The following is a 23,149-nucleotide window of genomic DNA, read 5'->3' on the forward strand; positions in this document are numbered from 1 at the left end:
CTGGTGAGACCCCTGAGACTATGGCCCCTAGTTACCCTTCAGGTCTGGAACTGAAGTCACTCCTGTGGCTTCCAGCCAAACAATGTTGTTGTTGTTAATTGTTTCCAAGGCAGTATCACTACGGAAGTAGATTGCCCCATCTTCCTTCCGAGGAGTGGCTGGTGGGTTTGAACCACCATCCTTCTGGTTAGAAGTCAAGTGCCTTAGGCACTGTGCTACCAGAGCTCCCCAATAGCCAAACAATAGCCAGACATATAGAGTGAATATTTACATTAGGTAGGTACACTGTTTGGAGCGATCAATTGTGGGAGAACAGAAGGGCAGTTAGCACAGGTAGATGGAGAGGGGCAGGAGTGAATAGGAAAGAGACACCGGGAAGAGGTAACTACAGGGAGGAAGCAGGAAGAGAGCTGTTATGTTGTGGGGAATTTCAGTCAAGGTCATGAAACAAAATGTGTATGAACTACTGTTTGGAAAATGAATTTGCTTTGTAAATTTTCAGTCAAATCACAAATTTTTTAAAAAGGAGAGAGCCTATGTGTCCTCTTTCTTTGGAAGTGTGGTCCTCCCTCTGATGTGTTCTGAATCCCATCAGAGTGAGATCTGCCCTTGGCCTCCTCTCTGACCTCATACCACCTCTCCCTGTCAATCACTGGTCTGGCCACCGGACCCTTCTGTCTGTGAATGGAAAGGACCAACTTTATGACTTTTATAAACACTATTCTCTAATGGGAACCCTGATTTTCATTCCTTTTTTAAGCTTTTTATTGTGATTTGGGTGAAAGTTTATAGGGCATATCACTTTTCCATTCAACAATTCATATACATTTTGTTTCATGGCATTGACTGGACTCCCCACAATGTAACATCACTTATCCCACTTCCTTCCTGAGTTTCCTGTTTCCATTCCTCCTCCTTTCCTAATCCTTCCTGCCTCTGAACATTGTCCTTGGGCAAATGCTAGAAGACCGTAGTGGTAGCTGGGCACCATCTAGTTCTTCTAGTCTCAGGGTCATGGAAGCCGAAATTCTCATGATCCTTTAGGACTAACTGTTTCCATGCCTCCTTTATTTTCTTCAGTCTTCTTTGCCCTGGATGGGAAAGACCAATAGTCTTACACCTTATGTCCCCTGAGACTGTGGTCCTGAGTCCCCAGGACCAGTAACTCATTCTCTAAAGGTGTTGAGTTGTGGCAAAGAAGTTTTTATAACTTTGCCTCCTGTATGTTCTACTATATCCATGGATATATTTTGCAGCATATATAAATACATTTGTAGAAATACCCTCTGTCAAATCTATGTATATATTCATGAATATGGTCCTATTCTCCTTCCTACTGCTGTTTAACTTGTGTGTCTATCTATATATCCACTTGTAGATTATTATTATTTTAGTGGAGGATTGTATATATAATAGTATTCACCTCTGTTGCCTTTAACTCTTATGTGCTTTCCAGTATCTTCCTTTGCCTTGATCACTTTGTGCTGACCTCTCCCATATTGTATGTTGCCTTCTCATTTATGAAAGTTAACATACGTCTACTCTCTAGTTTGTGATTTACCCTCCTTCACCTCCCACCTCTGGTAACCATCAAAGATGATGTCTTTTTGTGTGAAAATCTTCTTACAGTAGTAGATTCATACAATATTTGTTCTTTTGTGATTGACTAATTTTACTGAGCATAATGTCCTCCAGGTTCATCCACGTTATGAAGTGTTTCACAGATTCACTGTTACTCTTTAATATTGTGTAGTATTCCATTGTGTATACATACCGTAGTTTATCTATTCATCCATTGATGGGCATGGGAACCCTGCTTTTTGCCAGACTAACTCCTACTCACCTGTTAGATATATGCCTATATGTTACTTTCTCAAAGAAGCCTTTCATGACTCCACATTGAAATCAGGTGCCCATGTTAATATCTGACATCAGTCATCCCTTTACTTTTACCACAAATTGCTCACAATTTAGAATTATATGTTTATTTTTGGTATTATGTTTGCTCCCTCACTAATCTGTAGCCCCTGTAACAAGCAGAGCACTTGGCCTAGAGTAGGTGTTTAATACTTAATCACTGTGAATTTGAATCAAACTTAATGGCAACTGGTTTGGGTTTTGTTTGAGCGAATGAATGAATGAATGAGGGAAGAAGAGGAAGGTGATGGAAGAGGAAGGGTGAAACTAGAAGATGGAAGTTGAGAAGAGGGAGAGGAGAGGATGGTAATGGGGGCAGTGTGCAAAGGTGAGGCTAGATGTGGAAAGGAGAAGTGAGAAGAGGACCCAGGTAAAGTGGTCTTGGAGCTGGTTCCGAGTAAGGCTACCAGACCTTGAGTGGGCTCCCCCAAGAGCTTTGTTTCTTGGAGCCATGCTGTGTGTGAGGTTTGACGGCAGGACTGGTAGGCGGGGCTAGAGTTTATCTCCAGGGCACAGCCCTAACCTCAGATGGTGACAGAGCTGGAGCCAGCAGGGGTTTTGCAAACCGTCCTGATTGCAGCAGGCCAGCAGTCTCGCTCGGGACAGGCGGGTGGGGCCTGGGCTTATCTCCTGAGCACAGTCCTAACCTCAGATGGTGACAAAGCGGGAGCTAGCAGGCGTTTTGCAAACCGTCCCGATTGCAGCAGGGTTGGATGGCCTGGCCATGGGCGACAGTGCTAGGTGTGGGGGGCAAGAGGGATTTGAACAGTTTGGGGCTTCAGGATGAACTTTAGCTTGCAGGAGGTGGGGAATAGATTCATTCTGTTTACAGGTTGCCTTTACCTACCTTACAGATCTGTTTCTGTCCCAAAGAGGAGAGTAGAGGCAGGAGGTCTACAGGTGAGTCTCTGCCTATTAGGAAGCTTTCCCTTCACCAGGTCCTAGCACCATTCCACTGCTCCCAAAATCAGAAATGATGGTCAATTGTAGTCATTTTAAGGTCCCTGGTGGCGCAGACAGTGCTCATCTACTATATAAAGGTTGGTGATTTGAACCCGTTCAGCACTGTGGAAGAAAGATCTGGCAACCTGCCTTCATAAAGATTACAGCCAAGAAGACCCTTCTCTAGAACACATGGGGTTGCCATGAGTTGGAAGTGACTTGATGGGCATTTATTTATTTCTCTTTTCAGTCATTTTCCTCTGAAAATACCTACCCTCTTTCAGTGGGGGTAGTCTCAGGGTATTTCTCATGTGTCACTGAGGTTTTTCTGAGATCAGACCAGGTCTGCTTATAGGAACAACTGGCAGAGGCCAGAGAAGAATGTGTCCAGGTTGGACCACTCCCACTGTCTAGCGGCCCATGCTGAGTTCTGGGCGGAGAAGTCTGCTTCTGAGGGCTGGTGATGGGAAGTGGCTGGTCTGTCAAGAAGGAGGTGCTGTGTGCAGGAACTCAGCCAGCTCTGCCTGTTGTTGCCTCAGCATCTCCTAGACAGCCCTCTCCATCCCATAGCCCCCTCACTGGTTTGGGGAAGGGTAGGAGGTGGAGGTAAAGAGGCCCCTTTCCACCCCCTTAACCCCAAGCGGGATCTTGCAACACTGGGATGGGGGCCCTGGGGGCCAAGCATGTGGCAATCCATGGGAGGGGGAGGTGTGCACTGAGCAGGGGGAGAGGCTTTCACAAGCCACTGCCACCGCTGCCCTGCCGACTGACCTTGGCAGGCTCACCTTGGGCAGCTTCCTCCCTCTACGTGGTATCTCCCCACAGCCTTCCTTCTCCTCAGCAGCTTCTCTGTGGCCTGGAGATCTTGTCTCTTAGCTCAGGACTCTCGTCCTGGTCTAGTTCTTCTGGGACCTGAGCTGTGGATTCTGAAGCCATGGGAACGCACGTGTCTACTGTCTGAATCTTGATTTGCCAATATTCAAAAGTAAAGCAATTCCCTGGGCTCCCTCTTTCTGCCTTCTCCTTTCCCTGCAGTGACTGTGCTGTGGTGGAGGTGACAAGAGGGGCTTGGGGTAGGGAAAAGCAGACTCCAAGAGCAAGGAAGCCTGTTCTCTCCTGTACTCCAGCTTCTTAAGGATTGTCCTCTGCAAACCAAAAAACCAAACTCACTGCCACTGAGTTGATTCCGATTCATACCAACTCACATTGGGTTTCCAAGGCTGTAAATCTTTACGGAAGCAGACTGCCTCACCTTTCTTCTGCAGAGCAGCTGGTGGGTTCAAACCACTGATCTTTTGGTTAGCAGCTAAGTGCCTTTACCACCACACCACCAGAGATGAAAAGAGAATCATTGGCAACTCCATTCTAGAGCTGAATGGAGTTTTCATTCAGCCAGATACAGTCGGCTTCCTTTCTTTTTCTTTATCACCCGGACACTCCAGGGCCTTTGCAGTTATTCTCCCTGCAGCACATCCTTCCCTCCATTTTGGTACATCATCTTCTTTCTTATTATTTAGGTTTCAACTTAAATGTCACCTTGTCAGAGAGGCCTTCCTTGACCATCCCAACTAAAATAGCCTTCCATTCTGTTTGTTTTCTCAAGGGGACTATTCAAATGGGGCTAACATAAAATAAAGAAATATAGTGAAGATACTTTATAAAGGTGTGGACTGGGCTAAGGGAGAGCAACAAGGATCAATAGTACCCTGTGCTGGACTCGGCAGGGGAGCTGTTAACCTGCAGGCCTTAAGGGCAGAGGAATTCTGTGAGAGGGAGCTGTGTGGTGGGGCCCTGTCAGGTAGGCAGCCAGGGGGTAAACACCTAACTTCACCCTCCTCCTACCATCTCCCCTTGCCCCACTGGAAGCCTGTTCAGATTAGGGTGGCAGGGTATGGTGATAAATGGTAGAGAGGAGATCTGGAGGGGCAAAGCAAGACATCCAGCACACTTTATTGACATTATTGTTTATTGACATTTTCTTCCACTCCTTCACCTAAGAACCGGGTTTATTTTGTTCACCACAGTATTCTCAGAACCTAGCAAGGAACTGGCACGTAAAAAATGATCAACAGGTATTTGAATCAATTACTTTGGCCACATACACTTCAGGTCAGGTTAAAAGCCCTCATTCACGAAGTGTGACCTCTGTTTCCCTGTCACCTCCTGATGAGATGATCTGACATAAGGATTGGGGTGTGTTTGGCAACTCTGTCTCACTCTGGGATTGAGTGCTTGTCCTTCACAGGCTAAACAAGGTAGTAGGGGGTGGCTCTTCTCCAGAGTCAGTCAGAAGCCTCTGCCAAACACTCACCCTGAGGAGCTGACAGGAGGGGGGCTGGGAACAGACACAATTCAGAGCTGTGGAAAAGAAGCTTGGGGCTGATGCTGAAGCAATCCAGGTCCTACTATCCTGAATCTTGAAAATAAGTCAAGGGGCAGTGGTCTTGAGCTGAGAGGAAGAAATCCGGAGGTTGAGTCACTTACCCTATTTTGTACTAACTCCTACTTATGCAACCCATCCCCGTGGGCTGAAAGGAAGGTGTGAGGATTCTCCCAGCTATCCACAGAGATCGTCCCCCTTCCTTCCAAACTATGGTGACTTCCACCAGTCCTTCAGTGGCCTTAAGCAGGTGACTGAATAAACCATCTATCAAGGTTCAGATGTGCACACTCAAACCAGACCTGGGGAAGGAGGCCCAGGACACAGACATAGGAGAGAGTGCCTGAGATATGGAGGCAGAGGCAGGAAAGGGACTGAGTCCTCGGTGAGGCAGGCATGAAACACACAGTGCCAAGTGGAGAAATGCTCTAAGACTTCTGGGGAGAGGGTTGTGGAGATCAGAGAGACAATGGGGAGATCCAGAAACCAATCTCTCCCTATCAGAAAGTTATTCCTAGGTGTCTAACTCAGGCTTTCCAAGCAGTGGCCTAGAAGTCGTTGGTGGCCTCGGAAAACCTTTAGCTCTCATTTTACCCTGGGGTCTCTGACGTCAAGCAATTTATGATTACTCATTGAATGTGATTCATGTGCCTCATCCTGTGCTGTATGTCCTTGAGGGGAGGAGCAGGGTAGAGGGGCAGGTGCCCTGCACTGCGGCAGCAAAGGGACTGATCATAAAGAGATGCTCTTATCCCCCCTGTCCCTTAACCGCTTTATCTAGAAAATGTGGCTCACACTATCTTGCTTGTCTGAGGGCATAGCTCACCAGATGATCTCTTGAGGTCTTTTCTAGCACCTTATGAGATCTGTGATTTTATGGAGCTAATTTTGTTTCTGCCTCTAACCAGCTGTGTGACTTTGACTTTGGTTAAGTCCCTTCCCCTCCCTAAGGCCTGTTTCCTCACATTTAAAATAAGAAGTTTAGATGACATCTCTGAGGTCTTTTCAGTTCTAGCAAAATAGAACTGATATGATATATATATATTGTTGTTGTTGTTGTTATGTGCCATCGAGTCGGACCCGACTCATAATGACCCTTCCTTGGGTTTCCGAGGCAGTATCACTACGGAAGTAGATTGCCCCATCTTCCTTCCACGGAGTGGCTGGTGGGTTTGAACCACCAGCCTTCTGGTTAGCTGTCAAGTGCCTTAGGCACTATGCTACCAGAGCTCATATATATATATAAAACCAAAACTCACTGCCCTTGAATCGATTCCAACTCATAGCAATCTCCATCGGCTTTCCAAGGCTGTAAATATTTATGGAAGCAGATTGCCTCATCTTTCTTCTGCAGAGCAGCTGGTGGGTTTGAAGCATCAGTCTTTTGGTTAACAGCCAAATGCCTTAACCACTACACTACCGGAGTGTTATTTTTTTTCTCTATGTAATATTCACACACAGGTATGTGTCACTTAACGTCCACAATACTTTTTGTGAAACAGAATATTATATGATTTGGACATTTGGGAACACCATATTAAAGCTTTTGGGAGCCCACTTCCAGTCCTGCTTGTCTCTGTCTCTGCTGCCGCTGCCTGCTGAAGTAACTGGTAGTGGTGGCTGTGGTGGTGGCAGCAGCAGCAGCAACAGCAGCAGAGCAGTGAGAGGAAACTATCAGGGAGGGAGCAGAATGCCCTCCTGTCTGCTGTTCAACCCTCCTGAGCAGCAGGAGTAGCCTGGTGCCAGCCACACTGCCTGCCTACTGGACAAAGCCCAGAAGCCCACACCCAGACCCACATCCTCTCCCTCACCTGCCTGTGCCTGAATGCACCTGTGGACCAGTGATACAAGAGTCTGGGTTTGAAGTCTTTTAAATCATTAGGGGGAAATAATAAAAGGAGAGCTGCTTTTCTTTTTTTAAAAACCAATTAACCAACCAAAAAAATGTTATGGGACCATAGATAGATATGTGGTTGAATTTTGCCCCAACGGACATTAAGTGACACATAATACTTACCATATGCAGGCCCTGATTATCTATGACCCATTCAATCCTTATAACAACACTGTGAGGCAGGCACTATTAGGTTTTCTGCTTTGCAGATGAGGAAACTGAGGCACAGAGAGGAGAGTGATTGGCTCAAGGTCACATAGCTACTGAGTAGCAGAGGGAGATTCAAACCGAGGCGCTTAATTCCTGTATTATTCTGCCTCTTAAGCTGTGGTTCTCCAAAAAAGAAAATGCTCAGAATTTGGAGTTTTCCTGACACAGGCAGACAGTTGTCTTCCTCCTCATTATCAATTTTCTCATATACAAATCAGATCTCAAGGCCTTTCCTAACTGATTTCTCTTCTAAGAACTCAGATTTTCAAGCCTCAAATCCCACTACCATTGAGTTGATTTCAAGTTCATAGCAACCCTATAGGACAGAGTAGTACTGCCCCACAGGGTTTCAAATGTTGTAAATCTTTGTAGAAGCAGACTGCTTCATTTTTCTCCTGCAGAACAGCTGATGGGTTTGAACCACCAACCTTCTGGTTAGCAGCAGAATGTTTTAACTACAGTGCTGCCAGAGCTCCTTTTTCAATCCTTAGGGAACAAGAACCCCAGAGGATGAAGGACAAAGATGGGAGTGGGTAGGCGGGAGCCAGAGGGGGTTGTTCTTGTCGAAACTGAAGTTGTGGAATTAGAGAGAAAAATGCGAGTGCTGGATCAAGAGCTAATGAACCATAAATATCACAGCCATTCGGAATTTTCCTTTGGTCACCTAGGGCAGGTGCTCCCAGACCTATACGAGACTGGGTCCTGAGTCAGCAGGTCTGGCATAAGGAACTATATGGTGCTGGAAGCTCCCTGATAGCTCAGGTGCTCTCACTAGCCTCTCTTCAAAGAACAGTATCTAGAGGCTGTTCCCTGGCCTTCAGCTTCCAGGAGGACAGAAGGAGACCAGAGGAGGGGAAGAACAGAGTGACAGATACACAGCTGGCTATGGGCGCAAACTGTACGCAGTGTGTGTACATTCCTGCACATTTATTTGGACATGGAAACAAGAGGTATGCAGACCCAGCCACATACATCCCTTGCCCTTCGGGGTCCCCCATGCCATACATGCAAACGCACACATGCACCCACACATACAGACAGGCCCAGTGTACCCCAGCACTGAGTCACAGTGCAATTTTATTCAGCCACAGAATCATGCTGGGGCTCCTTCTCCCCTGACACCCTTGTCCAGAGTCTATGTCTCATACTCGTCCTGTGAGGTGCTCTAATGCCCCAGCAGGGAAGAGTTTCCCAGGGTCGGGCTGGGCCAGGAAGGTTGGTTGGTGCTCACAGGCCAGCCAGCTAGGCTCAGCTGCAGTCCCCCACACCCTTGATGAGGTTGGCGGCCTCAGGGATTTGACGGAAGAGGTTGCGAAGGGTGTCCAGCTCCTGGGTCAGTTGCTCCACGCGTCTGCGGAGGCTCTCGTTCTCTGCCATGTACTCCAGCACCTTCTGCTGCGTCTCCAGGATCCGCCTCTTGGCCTTGTCCCGGCTCTTTCGTACAGCGATGTTATTGCGCTCCCTCCGCAGCCGGTACTCCAGGCTGTCTTTGTTCACTGCTTTCTTGCCCTTGTGTGAGGGGCCAGCTGGGGAGGGCGCCTTGAGGAGGGGGCTGCAGGGCTGTGTGCCAGCAGCCAGAGGAGCCTGAAGGGGTAGGCACAGAGGGACAGAGAAATGAGGCTTGGCAGGGAAGCCGGGTGGAGGCAGACAGAAATCCCAGCGCCAGAGAGCAACTGGGGCATCAGAGAAATACAGGATTCAGAGCCAGCTGCTATTTCCTAGGTTCAAACAGTCTTTGTCCTGCCTCTGGAGAAGATGGTAGCTCAGATGTACAGGGTCCTTGAGACCAAAATTCCCTTTCATATACTCACTCACTGAGAACACTTTTTCCCTCAATCTATCTTGAGTCTCCTGTTCTACAGTTAGCAGGCATTTCTCTTCTAGAACCATGTGGCTGAGATACAACAGGAGGGGGCCTGGCGGGAAGCAAGGAGGCTGGGAAGGAGGCTGAGATCAGGGCAGACCAGTTTGCCATAGGGTCTGTAGGATGCATTGGATTCTAGTCACAGAGTGAGGTTCAGGGGGGGAGTAAATTCACAGAGAAGCAAAGTGGGGGGCGGTGGTTGAAGTCAGATAGTGAGTGCACAGAGGGCTTTGAGGTGGGTCAGTTTCACAAAGCAATACCAAACACAGACTTCTTAGTGAGAGCTCAAAACTCCCCCATTCACACTGGCCTCTCTCCAGCCCCTGGGTGGCAGGGAGGAGAACTGGCTTACTCTTACCTTGAGGACGCGCAGGGGCTGGCTGGGTGCAGCCAGGGCTGGGGGCAGGTGCATGGCTGTCTGCCCGCAGTGTGCCACTTGGTACTGCAAGGGATTGTAGCTGCTGCGGCTGGCACCTCGGCTGCCCTCTGGCCCCCGAGGCTCCTCCTTCACGGCCACAGACCTGGGGTCGTAGCTCCCTGGGCTGCTGTAGATGCCAGGCCCCAGTACCTTCCTGTCTGGGCCAAAGGTGTGTGGGGGGTAGGCAAAGGGCCGAGGATCAGGCGGCAAGTAGTGGGGGAAGGCAGGGGTTCCGGGACCCTTAAGGCCTCTGGCCTCAGGCGCTGGCTTCACAGCAAAGAGGTCGGAGAGGAGCTGCTCCTCCCCAGACTCTATGTAGGCAGAGAGGTCGATGGAGGCCTCATGCTCACACATGTCCCCCAGGTCCCCGGGCCCTGCTCGGCCCCCTGAGAACTCAAGTGGCTGCTGGCCGCCCCGGGGCTCACACTCGTAGTAGGTCCCGTGGGACATGGCCGGCCCGCCCCCTGGGCTCCCCGCCCCCGCCGCCCTGCTCTTGGGGCACCCCTTGGGATGCTTGGCCTGCCCTCTCTCGATCTCCTCCTGTCCCAGATCTGCCCTAGATCTGCCCTCTCTGCTCTCCTCTGTCACCCTCTCCTGCGTCGCTTCTCTTCTCCCTCCTCTGCTCTGTTTCCTTTTCCTTCCTTTGTGGTCAATGCCTCTCCTCTCTTCCTTTTTTTCCCTCTCTTCCTGGGGTGACTCAGGGAGGGGCAGGGCGCACCCCAGAGGGAGGGATGCAGGCCTTAGAGAAATGGTGTCCCTGGTCTATGGAGCAGTTAGTGGGGACTCTTTGGTCAGGGTCCACGCCAGGCTTCTGGAGATGCCCAGGAGATGCCTTCTCCTCTCCCCACTGAGCTCAGGGGATTCCAGAATCCTCACTGAGGGCAACACCTCACTGTGAGTGTCCTCCTCCCTCTGACATCCAAAAAGTTCTGTGCAGAATGAGGTGCCAAGTCAGAATGAACTTAGAGAACCCTCTTCCAGTGCTGACCCCCAGCCTAGCCTGAGCTCCTCCCTTGACACACCTCCCTCTGGGCCCCTCAGTACTGGGCTCCACCTACCCCCAGGGGCAGTCAGTTCCTTTCATAGCCCCACCTCCTAGGGCAACCTCCTTGGTGCAGGCCAAGGGGTGCTGTTTGAGAGGCTCTGAAAGTAGGGATAGGTTCCAGGAACAAGCCATACCCAGGGTTCTATGTTGTGGCCCAGAGCATGCTCATTTACTAGGTATTTGCACAGGGTCTGTGCAATACCCCAAACACTAAGATGTTTCCAGCTGAAGCATGGTACAGCATCCTACTGCCTGTGCTTGGCTGAGGCACCTGCTTAGGACTTGGGCCCTGTGCCCCAGGCCTAGGCAGGCTGCTGCCTGGAACCAACATTCAAATTCCTCTGGTGGCTCCAGTATCTCTTTCTTCCAGCTCCTCTGTGCTGCCAGAGGTTCAGGCTGGCATTTGCGCAGACTCTGGGCCTGAAACTCTGCCTCCCATTTCCTGTGCTCTGGGCTGCAGGGCTCCAGGGCTGCAGGGCTGCAGGGCTGGAGAGCTCACTGCAGCTCAGTTTGCTGTCTTTCCTTCTCCTGGCCGTTGTCTGACCTCCCATGTGGCTTTCTTGGGCCCACTTCCTCTTACGAAGCTTGAGAAGGCTTCTCTTTTGTCATCACCTCTTCCTGGGGCTCTGTCCCAGGGTCTCCAGAAGGCCACGGCCCCGCTCTCTGAACTTCTTGGTCTTGTGCTGGGCCTCTCTTCCCTTCCCTTTCTCCAGCCCCCTCTGGGAACTCAGAACTCCCTCTAGTCAGAAACCCTTTTTTATTTGTTGAATTTCATCTCCAGGTGGCGCTGTGGGTCCAATAAAAAGAAAAGGACTTGGAGAACTCATCACTGCCTCTTTTACCACCAGAAAATGCTGTGGGTGTCCTGTGGGTGGGCCAGGAGTGCTTACAAGCACACTAAGGGCTGGGTCACAGTGAGTGGGTCACAGTGGGGCAAATGCTGAAGGGATACGTGTGGCTTTGAACACTAACATAAAATATGCAAATGTAGACAAGGCTGTCTGCAAACCAGACAAGCTACCCCTCTAGTAGTGATCCTCTCTTCCCTTCCTCCCATCTCTGCACACCTACCCCAGGAGCTTTGTGTGCACAGCTTGCGGTACGGCCAGATGTGCTCTCTCCAAAATCTCTAACCTGGCACGGGAAGCTGTGGATGCCTCCAAAGATAAATCCCAGGAATCGCATGGGGAGATTGCTGTCCTCTCCTGTTTTGGATCTTGTGCCAAATAGAGACCATAACTGAGCTACATCAGTTTGCCAGCAGTGCTTCTGTTGACCATTGGGTGGCAATATTGAGCCAAAATTCTGGACTTGCAGTGGCTGCTATACTTGGACATCAGGTGGACAGCAGAGGGCAGCCTCCCATGTTGTTGTTGTTATGTGCCGTCAAGTCAGCCCTGACTCATAGCGACCCCTCCTTGGGTTTCCGAGGCAGTATCACTACGGAAGTAGGATTGCCCAACCTTCCTTCTGAGGAGTGGCTGGTGGGTTTGAACCACCAGCCGTCTGGTTAGCCGTCTGGTTAGCAGGCAAGTGTCTTAGCCACTATGCTACCAGATGCTCCTGGGCATCAGGAAGGAAGAAAAGGAACTATGGCCTGGGTAGGGGCTTGCAATGCAGTTGCAAGGAAAGTGGGCAGGTTAGGAGGATGGGGACCAGAGTCTTGTCTCAATGAGGAAAGAGTCTATCTCCCAACCCCTTCACTTTGAAGTAGTGATAAAGATTAAAACAAAAACTCAGACTCATAGTGACCCCTCCTTGGGTTTCTGAGGCTGTATCTCTACAGAAGTAGATTGCCCATCCTTCCTTCCGAGGAGTTGCTGGTGGGTTTGAACCTCCAGCCTTCTGGTTAGCAGTCAAATGCCTTAAGCACTACACCACCAGAGTTAGGCCTTGCATTTTCTGGTAAGTTATGCTTTTTTAATCATTGAAACATACACTTTTGCATGCTGACTATATCCCTGAGTTAAGTAGGAAGGTAAGCAAGCCAGACAGTATTTTTATTCCTACCTTATAAATGAGGAGCTCTGGTAGCGTAGTGCCTAAGGCAACTGACTGCTAACCAGAAGGCTGGTGGTTCAAACCCACCAGCCACTCCTCGGAAGGAAGGCTGGGCAATCTACTTCTGTAGTGATATCACCTCGGAAACCCAAGGAGGGGTCACTATGAGTTGGGTCCGACTCAACTGGCACACAACACCACCTTATAAATGAGGTAAACAAGGATGAAAGACTGAGCTACCCAAGGTCATACAAGGATACCTCAGTTAGTCTTGGGGGAAAGTGCAGTGGGCCCAGGGCTGAAAGGGTGACTTAGAGAGCCTCCTTAGCCCTCAGTACCCCCCCTCTGCCCACATGCCCCTCACCCGTTGGGGAGGGGAAAGTGAGGGAAGTGGGCTCTGAAGGGAGCTGGGAGATGTGCAAACAGAGCTGGCAGGAAATGAGAAAGGCAGCAGCTTTGGCCATGGTGAGATAAGTAGTCTCAGACTCTCGCCTCCCAGGCTGGTGCACTGACATCAGTGTTTCCCAGTAACCCTGGGGCGGCAATCTGGACTTCGGGGCAGGGGAGGGGAGGGGCCTGCTGGACTGGAATGAGTGATGGAGGGAAGTGCCAGTGAAGGGCTGAGGGATTCTTGGGTTCTGGGGAGTTGCTCAGAAGGGGAAAAGAGGCCCCCTTTAGCAGGATCATTTTATCCTTGCTAAAGGAGCCCTGATGGTGCAACGGTTAAGCCCTTTGTTAAGCTGAAAGGTTGGCACTTCAAAACCCACCCAACAGCAACTCAGGAGAAAACTCTGGTAATCTGCTCCCTTAAAGATTACAGCCTGGAAAACCCTATGGGGCAGTTCTGCTCAGTCACATGGTGTCATCATGAGTCAAAATTGACTTGAAGGTACCTCACAACAACAACCTGTTTGAATTAACTAAAAGAGTGCATGTGTATTATCTAAGTAACTTTGTAACCAACCCCTCTCAAATGCCCCTCCACCAAGTCGGACAGATTACCCAATAAGCAAGGTATGCATGGGTTTATTTGTGTTTACTCACTAATCTGGAGTGAACAATTTCACCAAAGCTGTGGTGAAAAACATGTGAAACTGTAAATCAGCTGGTGCTTACCTTGCTTATGGATACTCTGTCCCAGTCAGGGATTGTAAATTTGAAGAGGCTTTGATTCTGTAGGGGGGTGCTGTGAAGCTGGGAGACAGATGCCAGCCATACCTAGAAGTAGAATCTTTGATGTGGTGAAAAAACTGTTCAATCTGTAGTTCACTACAGATTGGTAAGTAAACACAAGTAAGCCTGTGCTTACCTTGCTTATGGGGTAATCTGACACTGCTACCACATCTTTCCCAATAGGGAAGTGGCAGTCTGGCAGTGAAATGTCAGAGAACTGAGCTCAAATCCAGCCTCTGTCACTTACCAGCTCAGTGACCTTGGGCAAGTTACTTAATCTTTCCTGTAAAATAGCAGTAGTAATGCCTACTTCATAGAGTTGTTTAATTTTACTTTGAATAAGATAATGTATGTAAAGTAATTGGTCTCAGTAGATTCAGTCTCCTTCCTCTGACCAATGGGGTTTTAGCTGTTTCACCCAAGAAGACACACTATCTGCTGCCTCGTATTTTGTTTCAATGCCACAAGCATTTTTTGATCACGTATCGCTTGTGCAGGTTCTGGGGATATTGTAGGCTCAGTGCCTGCCTGTGGGAAGGTCCCAGCCCAGCTGCAGAAGCCCACAAGCAGGTGACTTCCATGTAGAAAGCATCAACGAAGCCATGAAGTACATACACATGTGCTTATGTGTATTCTTGTCTTTTTTCCCCTGGTCAACTACTTGCTCTGTGAGGGGAGGAGAGGTTCCATCTTTTGGACTCCTTCAGCTGTGGTTACTATATTTCCTGAATTAACATAAGGCAAGTGGGTTGACATATAGGAATATACTTATGGGGACAATGGAAGGAGACTTGGTGGTACAGGGGTTACGCATTTGGCTGCTAACTGAAAAGTCAGGCCCACAGTTGGAACTCATCCATCAGTTCTGCCTCCACTCAAGAAAAGACCACGAGAAAAGACATAGTGCTCTGCTCCCATAAAGACAGAAGCTATATAGGGTCACTAGGAGTCAGAATTGACTTGATGATACACAAAACGACAAGATGGGGAATATGGAACAAAATGTTTGAAGGCTGTGCTGACTTGGAAATTTCAAGAATAGGTTTGCTATTTCCACACTGTATAGAAAATTCCTTGGATACAATGGTCACAAAAAGGTTTGTGGTGTGAGTATATAAATAAATGAATGCATAAGCGGTGACTTCCAAAAGGCTCCCAAATTTCCTAAAATCAAGCATTGGAAATCCCTAGCATTAAGTGACAGGGTTAAGGGTTAAGACAGGGTAAAAGCTGGCCCAGGTTTAAACAAACAAACAAACATGTTTACCTAGTAAGAGGCCCAAATTTAATCACTTGATCAGGTTGAAAAGATCAGCAGGTATCTCTTTAAATGGAGAAAGACCCTCCCCCACCCCAAGAACAATTGTTTCACAGGAGAGGGGATTACCAAAAAACAAACAAACAAACAAACAAAACTCCAGGCATTATCTCTATGGAAGTAGATTGCCCAATCTTCCTTCTGAGTGGCTGGCTGGTGGGTTTGAACAGCCAGTCTTATGGTTAGCAGTCAAATGCCTGAGGCACTACCCCACCAGAGCTCCTGGAGAGGGGATTGTTGTTGTTGTTGTGTGCCATCCAGTCGGCCCGGACTCATAGTGACCCCTCTTTGGGTTTCCGAGGCAGTATCACTACGGATAGTAGGATTGCCCAACCTTCCTACCCTTCCTTCCGAGGAGTGACTGGTGGGTTTGAACCGCCAGCCTTCTGGTTAGCAGTCAAGTGCTTTAGCCACTATGCTACCAGAGCTCCTAATCTACCAGAGGGGATTAAGGAGGGCAAACTCACCAGCCACTCAAGGGAAGAAAGATGAGGCAGTCTGCTTCTGTGAAGATTTATAGCCTTGTAAACACAATGGGGGGGGGGTCACTATGAGTTGGAACTGACTCAATGGCAGTGAGTTTCGTTTGGTACTTACTAAGGAGTTCCTTGGTGGTGAAAATGGTTAAGTTCTCAAATACTGAGAGGTTGGCAGTTGTACCCTTCTAGAGGCACTTTGGAAGAAAGGTCTGGTGATCTAGTTCCAAAAGGTCAAAGCCATGAACATGCTATGGAGTACAGTTCTACTCTGGGACACATAGGGTTGCTTTGAGTTAGAAGTGACTCCATGGCAACTGGTTTTTCGGACTTGCCAGAACGGGGCAACGTGAAGGAGACCTCTGTCAGCCCATGGAAAGGAAAGTGTGGGGTAGAGGGGATCCAAAAGGTATCCACCTTTTGAGGCTTGGAAAACAGAATCTTGTAAGACTAGCCTCTGCCCAGTCTTGCCCTTGTTCTTTTGGGAGGAGTTGATAACCTGAAGGGATTCTAAGACTTCCAGAAGTTTAGAGATTGAGAAGCTCTTTGAAATTATTTTCAATTCTCTCTCTTTTTCTCTAAAATTATAACAAAAAGGAAGGGCCTTTTCCAAGCACACACAGCTGTTTAGTGGCTGCCAAGTGTCTGGCCTCTTAGCTGAATCCCCCTGTGAATGGAAGGACTCCAGATTCAGTCTGGAAGAATGGCAGCCACAAAGCAGGAGTATTGGGGCTAGGCCAACACTGCGAGTGGAGGCGTCTTGCCTGCCTATGTCCTCACAGTGTCCCAGATGGTGAGGGTGATATCTTAACCTCCCCCACCCCCAAAGTCATGCCTAGTCTGTCAGCAGTGTTGGCCCTAGAATGATGCCACACCAGGACAGGACTTTAGGAGGGCTGCGTACAAATGGAGGAACACAGAAGCAAGGGCTGGCTCTAATTCCAGCAACATCCTCTAGCAACTAACCCAGAACATCAAGAGGTACATTGTTCTTGTTCCTGACTTAACTACTTCTTTTTTCCTTGTCCTCATCCAACAATCCTCCTACTCTTGCACCTAGAAATATTCCTCTCAGATGGCTCTGTACAGCTGAGTGAACCAAGCCTTATACCTGAACCATTTAACCCCCCTCACCCCCTGCTGACCCTTCAGTGCTCCCCAGCCTCACTCTTTTAATTCCTCCCATCAAGCCCCTTGGATCCAGCTGTATGCTCTCCTAACTCCCCCTCTCCAAACTCTCAGCCTGTCCATCTTTTACCATTCAGTTTAGACTGACCAGCCCTCTGGGTGACCATCCATGCCTTGGCCTCTCTTGCCTTAGCTTGGCACCATCTCTACCCACATTACCACCTTGTTGTTGTTGTTGTTGTTGTTATGTGCCGTCGAGTCGGCCACCTTAGGTAGCAATAAATTCTTCTTCCCAGCTGGTTTGCAGGCTCTCACTACAGTACATAAAGCAAGAACTTAATGATGCTTTGTGACTCCACAGAAGAAATAAAAGAGTGTTTTTGATTCAAAATGTGAGGTAGCTATTTGAATGCTCTGACACAAGAGCATTCTTGTCCCCCAGAAGGAACAGTTCAAAGTTATGGAGTGTGAGTCTTTAGGAATGCTATCCTAGAAGGAACTTGGCAACCAAAGATTTCCTGACTGAAAGAGAAAATGTCTGGTGACGGTGTCTCTGGAAGCCATTCAAGTATCAGCACCACCAAATACCTTTATTTCCATTAAAAATTTTATTACATCAAAAGAAAAAAACAAAACAAAACCTCCACAAAACAAACAGAACCCTAAAACCCAAACCAACTCAAAGATAGAAGATCATTATCCAGGTTCTAACTAACCCTACCTCCCCAAAACAAGTTTACATTAAAAAAAATCCAAAGGAAATAGAAATACTAGCTTCAAAAATATTTATCCAAAAAGTAAGGCATCCACTTTTTAAAAACAAACAATAATTGAGGGAGGGGAGGAGGTTGGAGGAATGAGAAGAGAGGGAATAAGGGTATGGTCTCCTGACCCTCCAGGGCCAACTCCAGCCTGCCTGCTGTCTACTCAGAAGGGGCCATAACTCAGACCAAACTTGGCACTTCATCAATAATTAAGCAGGCAAGCTGAAGGGAAGCTGGGAGATCTGACACAGGCCAAAAGGGCTTGTTGGGTATTCCAGTTTAAGCAGATGGAATGGGGAGTCAATGGGAACCCTGCTTTGGGATAAAAGAATCCTGTATCCTTAGCATAAGAGGAGTGAGTGGGGAGGTTAACCGGTCCCAGGAGCACAGGAAAAGGCAGTGTCTGCCTGCAGGACCACCAGAAGCCCAAGTACCGGATCTGCCTAGGAACAGTGATGGGGGGCTTTCTGAAGAGGAGTCTTCTCAGGGTCTCCAAAGTCCTATCTGCCACTGTCTTATCATCTTGCCCTGGAGGCTGTCCAAAGATAGGACAGGGAGGCTGTCCAAAGATAGGAGGGTGAGACTGGAAAGGAAAAAGGGATTATCTGAACTGGAGGAGGGGAGAGGAAATGGACTTCAGAAAACTCTCTCCCCAAACAGGCTCTATGGTTATGGAATGGCAAGCCCCCACCCCCACCCCCACCCAAAGGCATTTAATATCAGATCTGTCCTGAGGGTTAGAAATAAGGGAGTATTTTTAGGCTCAGTTCTTGGATGGGAGGTGACTTAAGGCTGATTTGGCTCCAAGTTCAGGCATGAAGGTCTTGGGGATGATTGGGGTGGCTGGCAGCACTGGGTCTGTGGGTCTGTTGGGGGCATAGCTGCAAAGATAATAGGGTAACATCTCCTTCCCCTGGAGTGGGGTGGGAGGAAGAGCTGAACTATTTTGTCATTAGGGGATAAATGGCCACTACATGGAAAAGAAGAAGCTTTCTGGCTTCAGGAAGCTTTGGCACCAAGTTGGAGGCAGGATGCAGGAGGCAGGGGCAGGGCTGGGTTTCTACAAGCTGAGCCTTTCCCTAAATGTTCCATAAGCCTGGCGAACAGTTAGGGCAGGGGGAAGTTCTACTTTTCCTTGGTCCTTAGCTCAGTAGAAAGGTGGTGTCTTGAAAGTAACTGTAGTCTGGACAGATCCCAGGCTGGGGTGGGTGGGTAGAAGAAGCGGGGGGAACGGGGTTGGGAAGTGGGCAGAGGGAAGCATCCCCTCTGATTTCTTGGGCCCCAGGTCTCTCCAGCTGACCTTTAATGGTGACATATTTGCTTGAGTCTGCCCCTCCCCAACCAGCTCACTATTGCTGTCACTCCTCTCTGAGCTGAGGCCTTCCCTTGGGCTCAGGAATGGGGAGGGAAGGCACTACTGAACTCAGGTTCCTGAGGAGGCCACTGAGGGCATGTGCCCGGAAGGGAGGGCTCTCTAGGACGCTTTTGGCAACTCTACTCCCCTCTAACAGCTCATAGTATGGGCAGCCCTGGTGTGGGGACCCGGGAGTGAGAGGCTGCTTCTTTGGGTATAAATGCCAGTGTCTTTGTTTACAATTTCTCACCACCCATATCCAGGACCTGGCCCTGTCTGACAGAAGAGTATATGTGTATGTGTGTTGGGGGGGGGGGACGGACCCCAGACAGGGAAGTAGGGCAGAAAGTGGGATAAAGGAGGGAGGAGCATCTGGAGACATGTGGTGGTCCTCAGGCCTGGGGCTGCTCCTCTAAGTCCTTCTCCTTGGAGGGAGTGGGATAATACATGGGCTGCTGCTGCTCTTCCATCTCACTCATCTCCTCTGCTTGCGAGCCCTCCTCCCCCATGGGGTATACGACCACACACATCTTTTGGCTCACCAGAGTTAGCAACTCTGCAAGAGGAGAACAGACAGGAACCGGGTCAATGCTGAGTGTCCCTCCAACCCCACCAGCTAGGCTGTGGCCTTTCCCATCTCTCTTGCCCCAGCTTTTGCCTCAGCACATAGCCAGTGTCTTTAGAAGACTCTCTTTAAGGGATGGCCACCTTACCTGCCCTCTGAGTCTTTTGGGTAGCCTGTTTCTATGGACACCCCTTTACTTATGAAGGCCCTAGTCTTTTACCTTCCCTACACCCATTAAGCACTGATTCCAGAGTCTACATTGGCCTCCATCTAGCCCAGGACTGCTACTGCAGGATGGCTAACTGGTTGCCTCTTCTTACAGATCTAAGGCTGGCATAGAAATGTCAACTCTTCTCTTCTCAGAGGGCTTTGGGAAGGCACCTGCCTTTTCCTGCTACTGGCTCCTTCTCCAGAGCTCTTTAGACTCAAATTAAGATGAACCTAGACCTCCTAATCCTGGTGGGCCTCTCCTGAAGACCATTGATCACTCTATTCCAGAGCAGGAGCCCCTCTAGCCACCCAGAACCTTCAACAACTCACCAATGAAGTCATTGAAACACTTGGGCTTGTGTTGCCAGTAAACACCGAGGAAATAGACGGGTACACCTGTCAGCATGATGGCCAAGCCGATGCCACACACCACTGGCTCTGACCATAGGCTGAAGACCAGCAGGAAGGCCCAGAACAGCAAGTAGATGATGGGGAAGAACAGGTTGATCTAGAGTTGGAGCAGAGGCACTGTTAGCTGGGTGGACCCTGTGGCTCAGGATCAGGGCATCTTCCCTCCTCTTTACCCACAGTGAAGCATCCTTGAAGGCAAGTTTCAGTCAGTTCTGTGGCTCCTTCACACCCCAAGCCTGATAGGAAGGTACTATGCCAGCAAATGTTCAACTTGGGCAGTGGGACAGAAAGAGGATGGGAGAACTAGAGAGGGAATGATCCTCACTGTCCATTTCCTCCCTTCTGGATGTGATCATACAAGACTTTATTATCCATGTCACGTGCCTATGGCAGCCACAGGAGCCCATGGAGACTAAGAAACTTGAGTGTATTCTTGCCGAGGTCCTCGGGTGGAGAAGCAGAAGCATGTAGAAAGGGCAGGAAGAAAATGACAGATTCTCTGCTTCTCCTCAATTTCTAGGCACCATGTGGCGAATGTCCATGCCCTTCCCTATGATCAGCCCCAATATGTTTCTCTCAAGCAATTTAAGAAAACAAACCTGCCAAGACCCAAGAAATCAGGAAACCCAGCATAGCATAAGGCAGCTAGGGCCTTGACTTTACTTCAAAAAGAAACATCAACTCCACGAGTTTACCCCTTTTTGTCAACCCTATGTAGAGAGTTCCCAAGGTCCCAGTGCATGTGGTGAGGAGTGAAGTTAGTTTATGCCTCTTCCATCTGGCAATTTTTCTCAGGAGTGGAAGAGCCAGCAGAGAACTGAGAGATCTGGAGAGTCCTTCATTCTCCAGGTGGAAGAATCTTCTAGAGGCATCTAGTCTCCTGCCGTTTCCAGAGTAGGATTGTTCAAATTGGCTCAGGATTACTCTCTATTCTTTTAACTTGCAGGACAACCCATAGCACTCTAGCATGTTTTGTTCTAAACTCTCCCACCCATTCCTATCCCAAAGTTACTAATTTTAGCAATCAATAAGTTCGCCGAGCACCCTACTCTGTGTAAGGCCACAGTAGTTTATTAAAGGGGATTATGCAGCACGGAAATGTAGTGGCAAGCAACAAGGAGGAGGAGCTACTTGAGGCCCATTTGGAAAATGGCTAGAATTTGGATAGGAAGATGAGAGGATGAAATTCATTCTGGGAGAGAGACATAGCATAATTGCACTCAGCTATCTGGTAGGACAGAGAGGACACTGACCAGACTAAAGAGGCCAGGAGAAATGTTGGAGAGATCAGAGAGCCTTGGAAAATCAGTTGGATTTTAAGACTCAGAATGGCGGGGAAAAAAGGAATGACATAATGAAAGTAAAATTTAAGTTATTCACCCAGTGGGTTTTTCTCATCCTGCCCTCACTGGAGAATAGAAATGGCTGCCCAATTTACACATGTCTTGCTTCCCAAAGAGTCTGCTACCATCAGAGAGCTGATGATCTGAGGTTCAGCAGTCAGAAACAGAAGTGACTTAAAAATCTGAGCCAGTAGAGAAGGAGGGGACCTCAAAGGGAGGTTCTCACCTTGATGGGGCGGGGGATGTCAGGCTTCTTCCAGCGAAGGACTATCTGTCCAGCAATTGTGACCCCATAGAAGAGGTAGTTGATGAAGCCCACATAGTTAATGAGTGTGTACATGTCGCTGGTGACCAGCATCAGCAGGGTGGACAGGCACTGGAGGAGTGGAAGAAGCTCATCAGTGATTGGAAAGGTATTCAGAGATGGAAGGAGGTATTTACACATCAGGTAGCCATTCTCCTGCCTCCAGCCAGATGAGGCCATTTTATTATAGATGACTCAAAACGGAGACTTTACCACCTTCCCTAGTAACAACCCAGGCCATCACTAACACTCTCATTGTTAGCAAGTGTTTTCTTATTCCAGGGGTGATAAAATATTTAACCACTAGTATGGCATTGGCACCAGCCAATCAGAATGGAAACTGGTCACAAACAATTGGATTGATCACAGGGCAGTATATCAGCCCTGGTCTCTACATTTCTCTTTTGGGTGTAGCTCAAGTTAATTTCTTTTTTTCTTATCCCTTAAGGAAGATCGTTAACTGTAGATTTAGGCTTTAATCTTGCTCTCATCTCTTTCCTGGAGGAGTCATCTAATTTATTTTCCTTTTCTTTTTTAAATTGAACAGTTATACAGTACTTAGTATGTACCAGTTCTATTCTGAGCATTCTACAAATATTAACTCATTTAAACCTCATGACATCCCTGAAGTTTTCTTAATAGAGTCCATGTTCCAAGTTCAAAATTATCTCAGTGACTCTCTTGGAATCATGTTCTGTCCCTCTGCTAATTTGTGAGGCCAATAAAAGGTTCCATTCCCCTGTGAGATCTGATGATGAGAAGAACTGAGAAGATTTTAATCCTGAATAGGCCAGATTCTTGCTGTACCAGCCTTGCAATTCTAGTACTGCACTGATGGCTCAAACTCTGTTTATAGCCCTCTGGCCTTCTCCAACCACCTTCTACAACTAACCAATCAAGATGACCTTCATCCCATATTTGAACATTCTGAAATTTTTCCAAATGTTGTACAATGCCCTTCAGTCTCAAGAGCTCCTATGATCTTGGTTTCTAACTTCTTCACCAGTGAACTAATATAAGTTTCAATGTTTATGCAGGGTCCAGAAACAAACAAACTTAAAAGCCCCAATGGGGACATGTCTTTGATCCTTCCTTTAGTTTCCTCTGAATGATTCTACTCTGGGGTCATTTTCACTCCATTCTTTCTCTATCTCATGTTTTCTTTTCTCCATTTTCACTTTACCAACCTTCCTTTTTAATAAGATTTTTCTATTGGTGTACCCTTAACACACTGAATTTGTTTCAATGAGATGGTGTCCTTGAGACTGGCAGGACCTCCCTGGGCAAGATTGACAGGGAAGGGGAAGGGGTGCTCAGTGATCAACCAGGTGTACAGGAGAGCAAGGGGGAAGAGACATTTCTTTGTGAGGTTGTAGAATCTTGAGGCAGTCATTTCATTTTGCCTCAGCAGGATGGAGGAATGGAAACGAGC

General features: G+C 48.3%; 2 protein-coding genes across 2 annotated transcripts in view; both read right to left on the bottom strand.

Moving 5' to 3' along the window:
• Positions 1-8,591: 8,591 nt before the first annotated feature.
• On the bottom strand, positions 8,592-10,075 carry CEBPE (CCAAT enhancer binding protein epsilon). Its single transcript, XM_007951187.2, has 2 exons — positions 9,566-10,075; positions 8,592-8,927 (listed from the first exon to the last, which is right to left on the bottom strand). The coding sequence occupies exons 1-2, from the start codon at positions 10,073-10,075 to the stop codon at positions 8,592-8,594; spliced, it is 846 nt and encodes a 281-aa protein (XP_007949378.1).
• Positions 10,076-19,276: 9,201 nt separating this feature from the next.
• Positions 19,277-23,149, bottom strand: part of SLC7A8 (solute carrier family 7 member 8) — a 51,728-nt gene continuing 47,855 nt past the window's right edge. Inside the window, exons 9-11 of the mRNA XM_007951188.2 lie at positions 21,640-21,789; positions 19,990-20,167; positions 19,277-19,440 (exon numbers count right to left, since the gene is read on the bottom strand). Coding sequence (XP_007949379.1) covers positions 19,277-19,440; positions 19,990-20,167; positions 21,640-21,789 — 492 coding nt within the window. The remainder of the gene's footprint in view (positions 19,441-19,989; positions 20,168-21,639; positions 21,790-23,149) is intronic.

Source organism: Orycteropus afer, unplaced genomic scaffold, assembly GCF_000298275.1.
Source record: "Orycteropus afer afer isolate SDZICR_OR568_19922 unplaced genomic scaffold, OryAfe1.0 scaffold00292, whole genome shotgun sequence".
NCBI lineage: Eukaryota > Metazoa > Chordata > Mammalia > Tubulidentata > Orycteropodidae > Orycteropus > Orycteropus afer.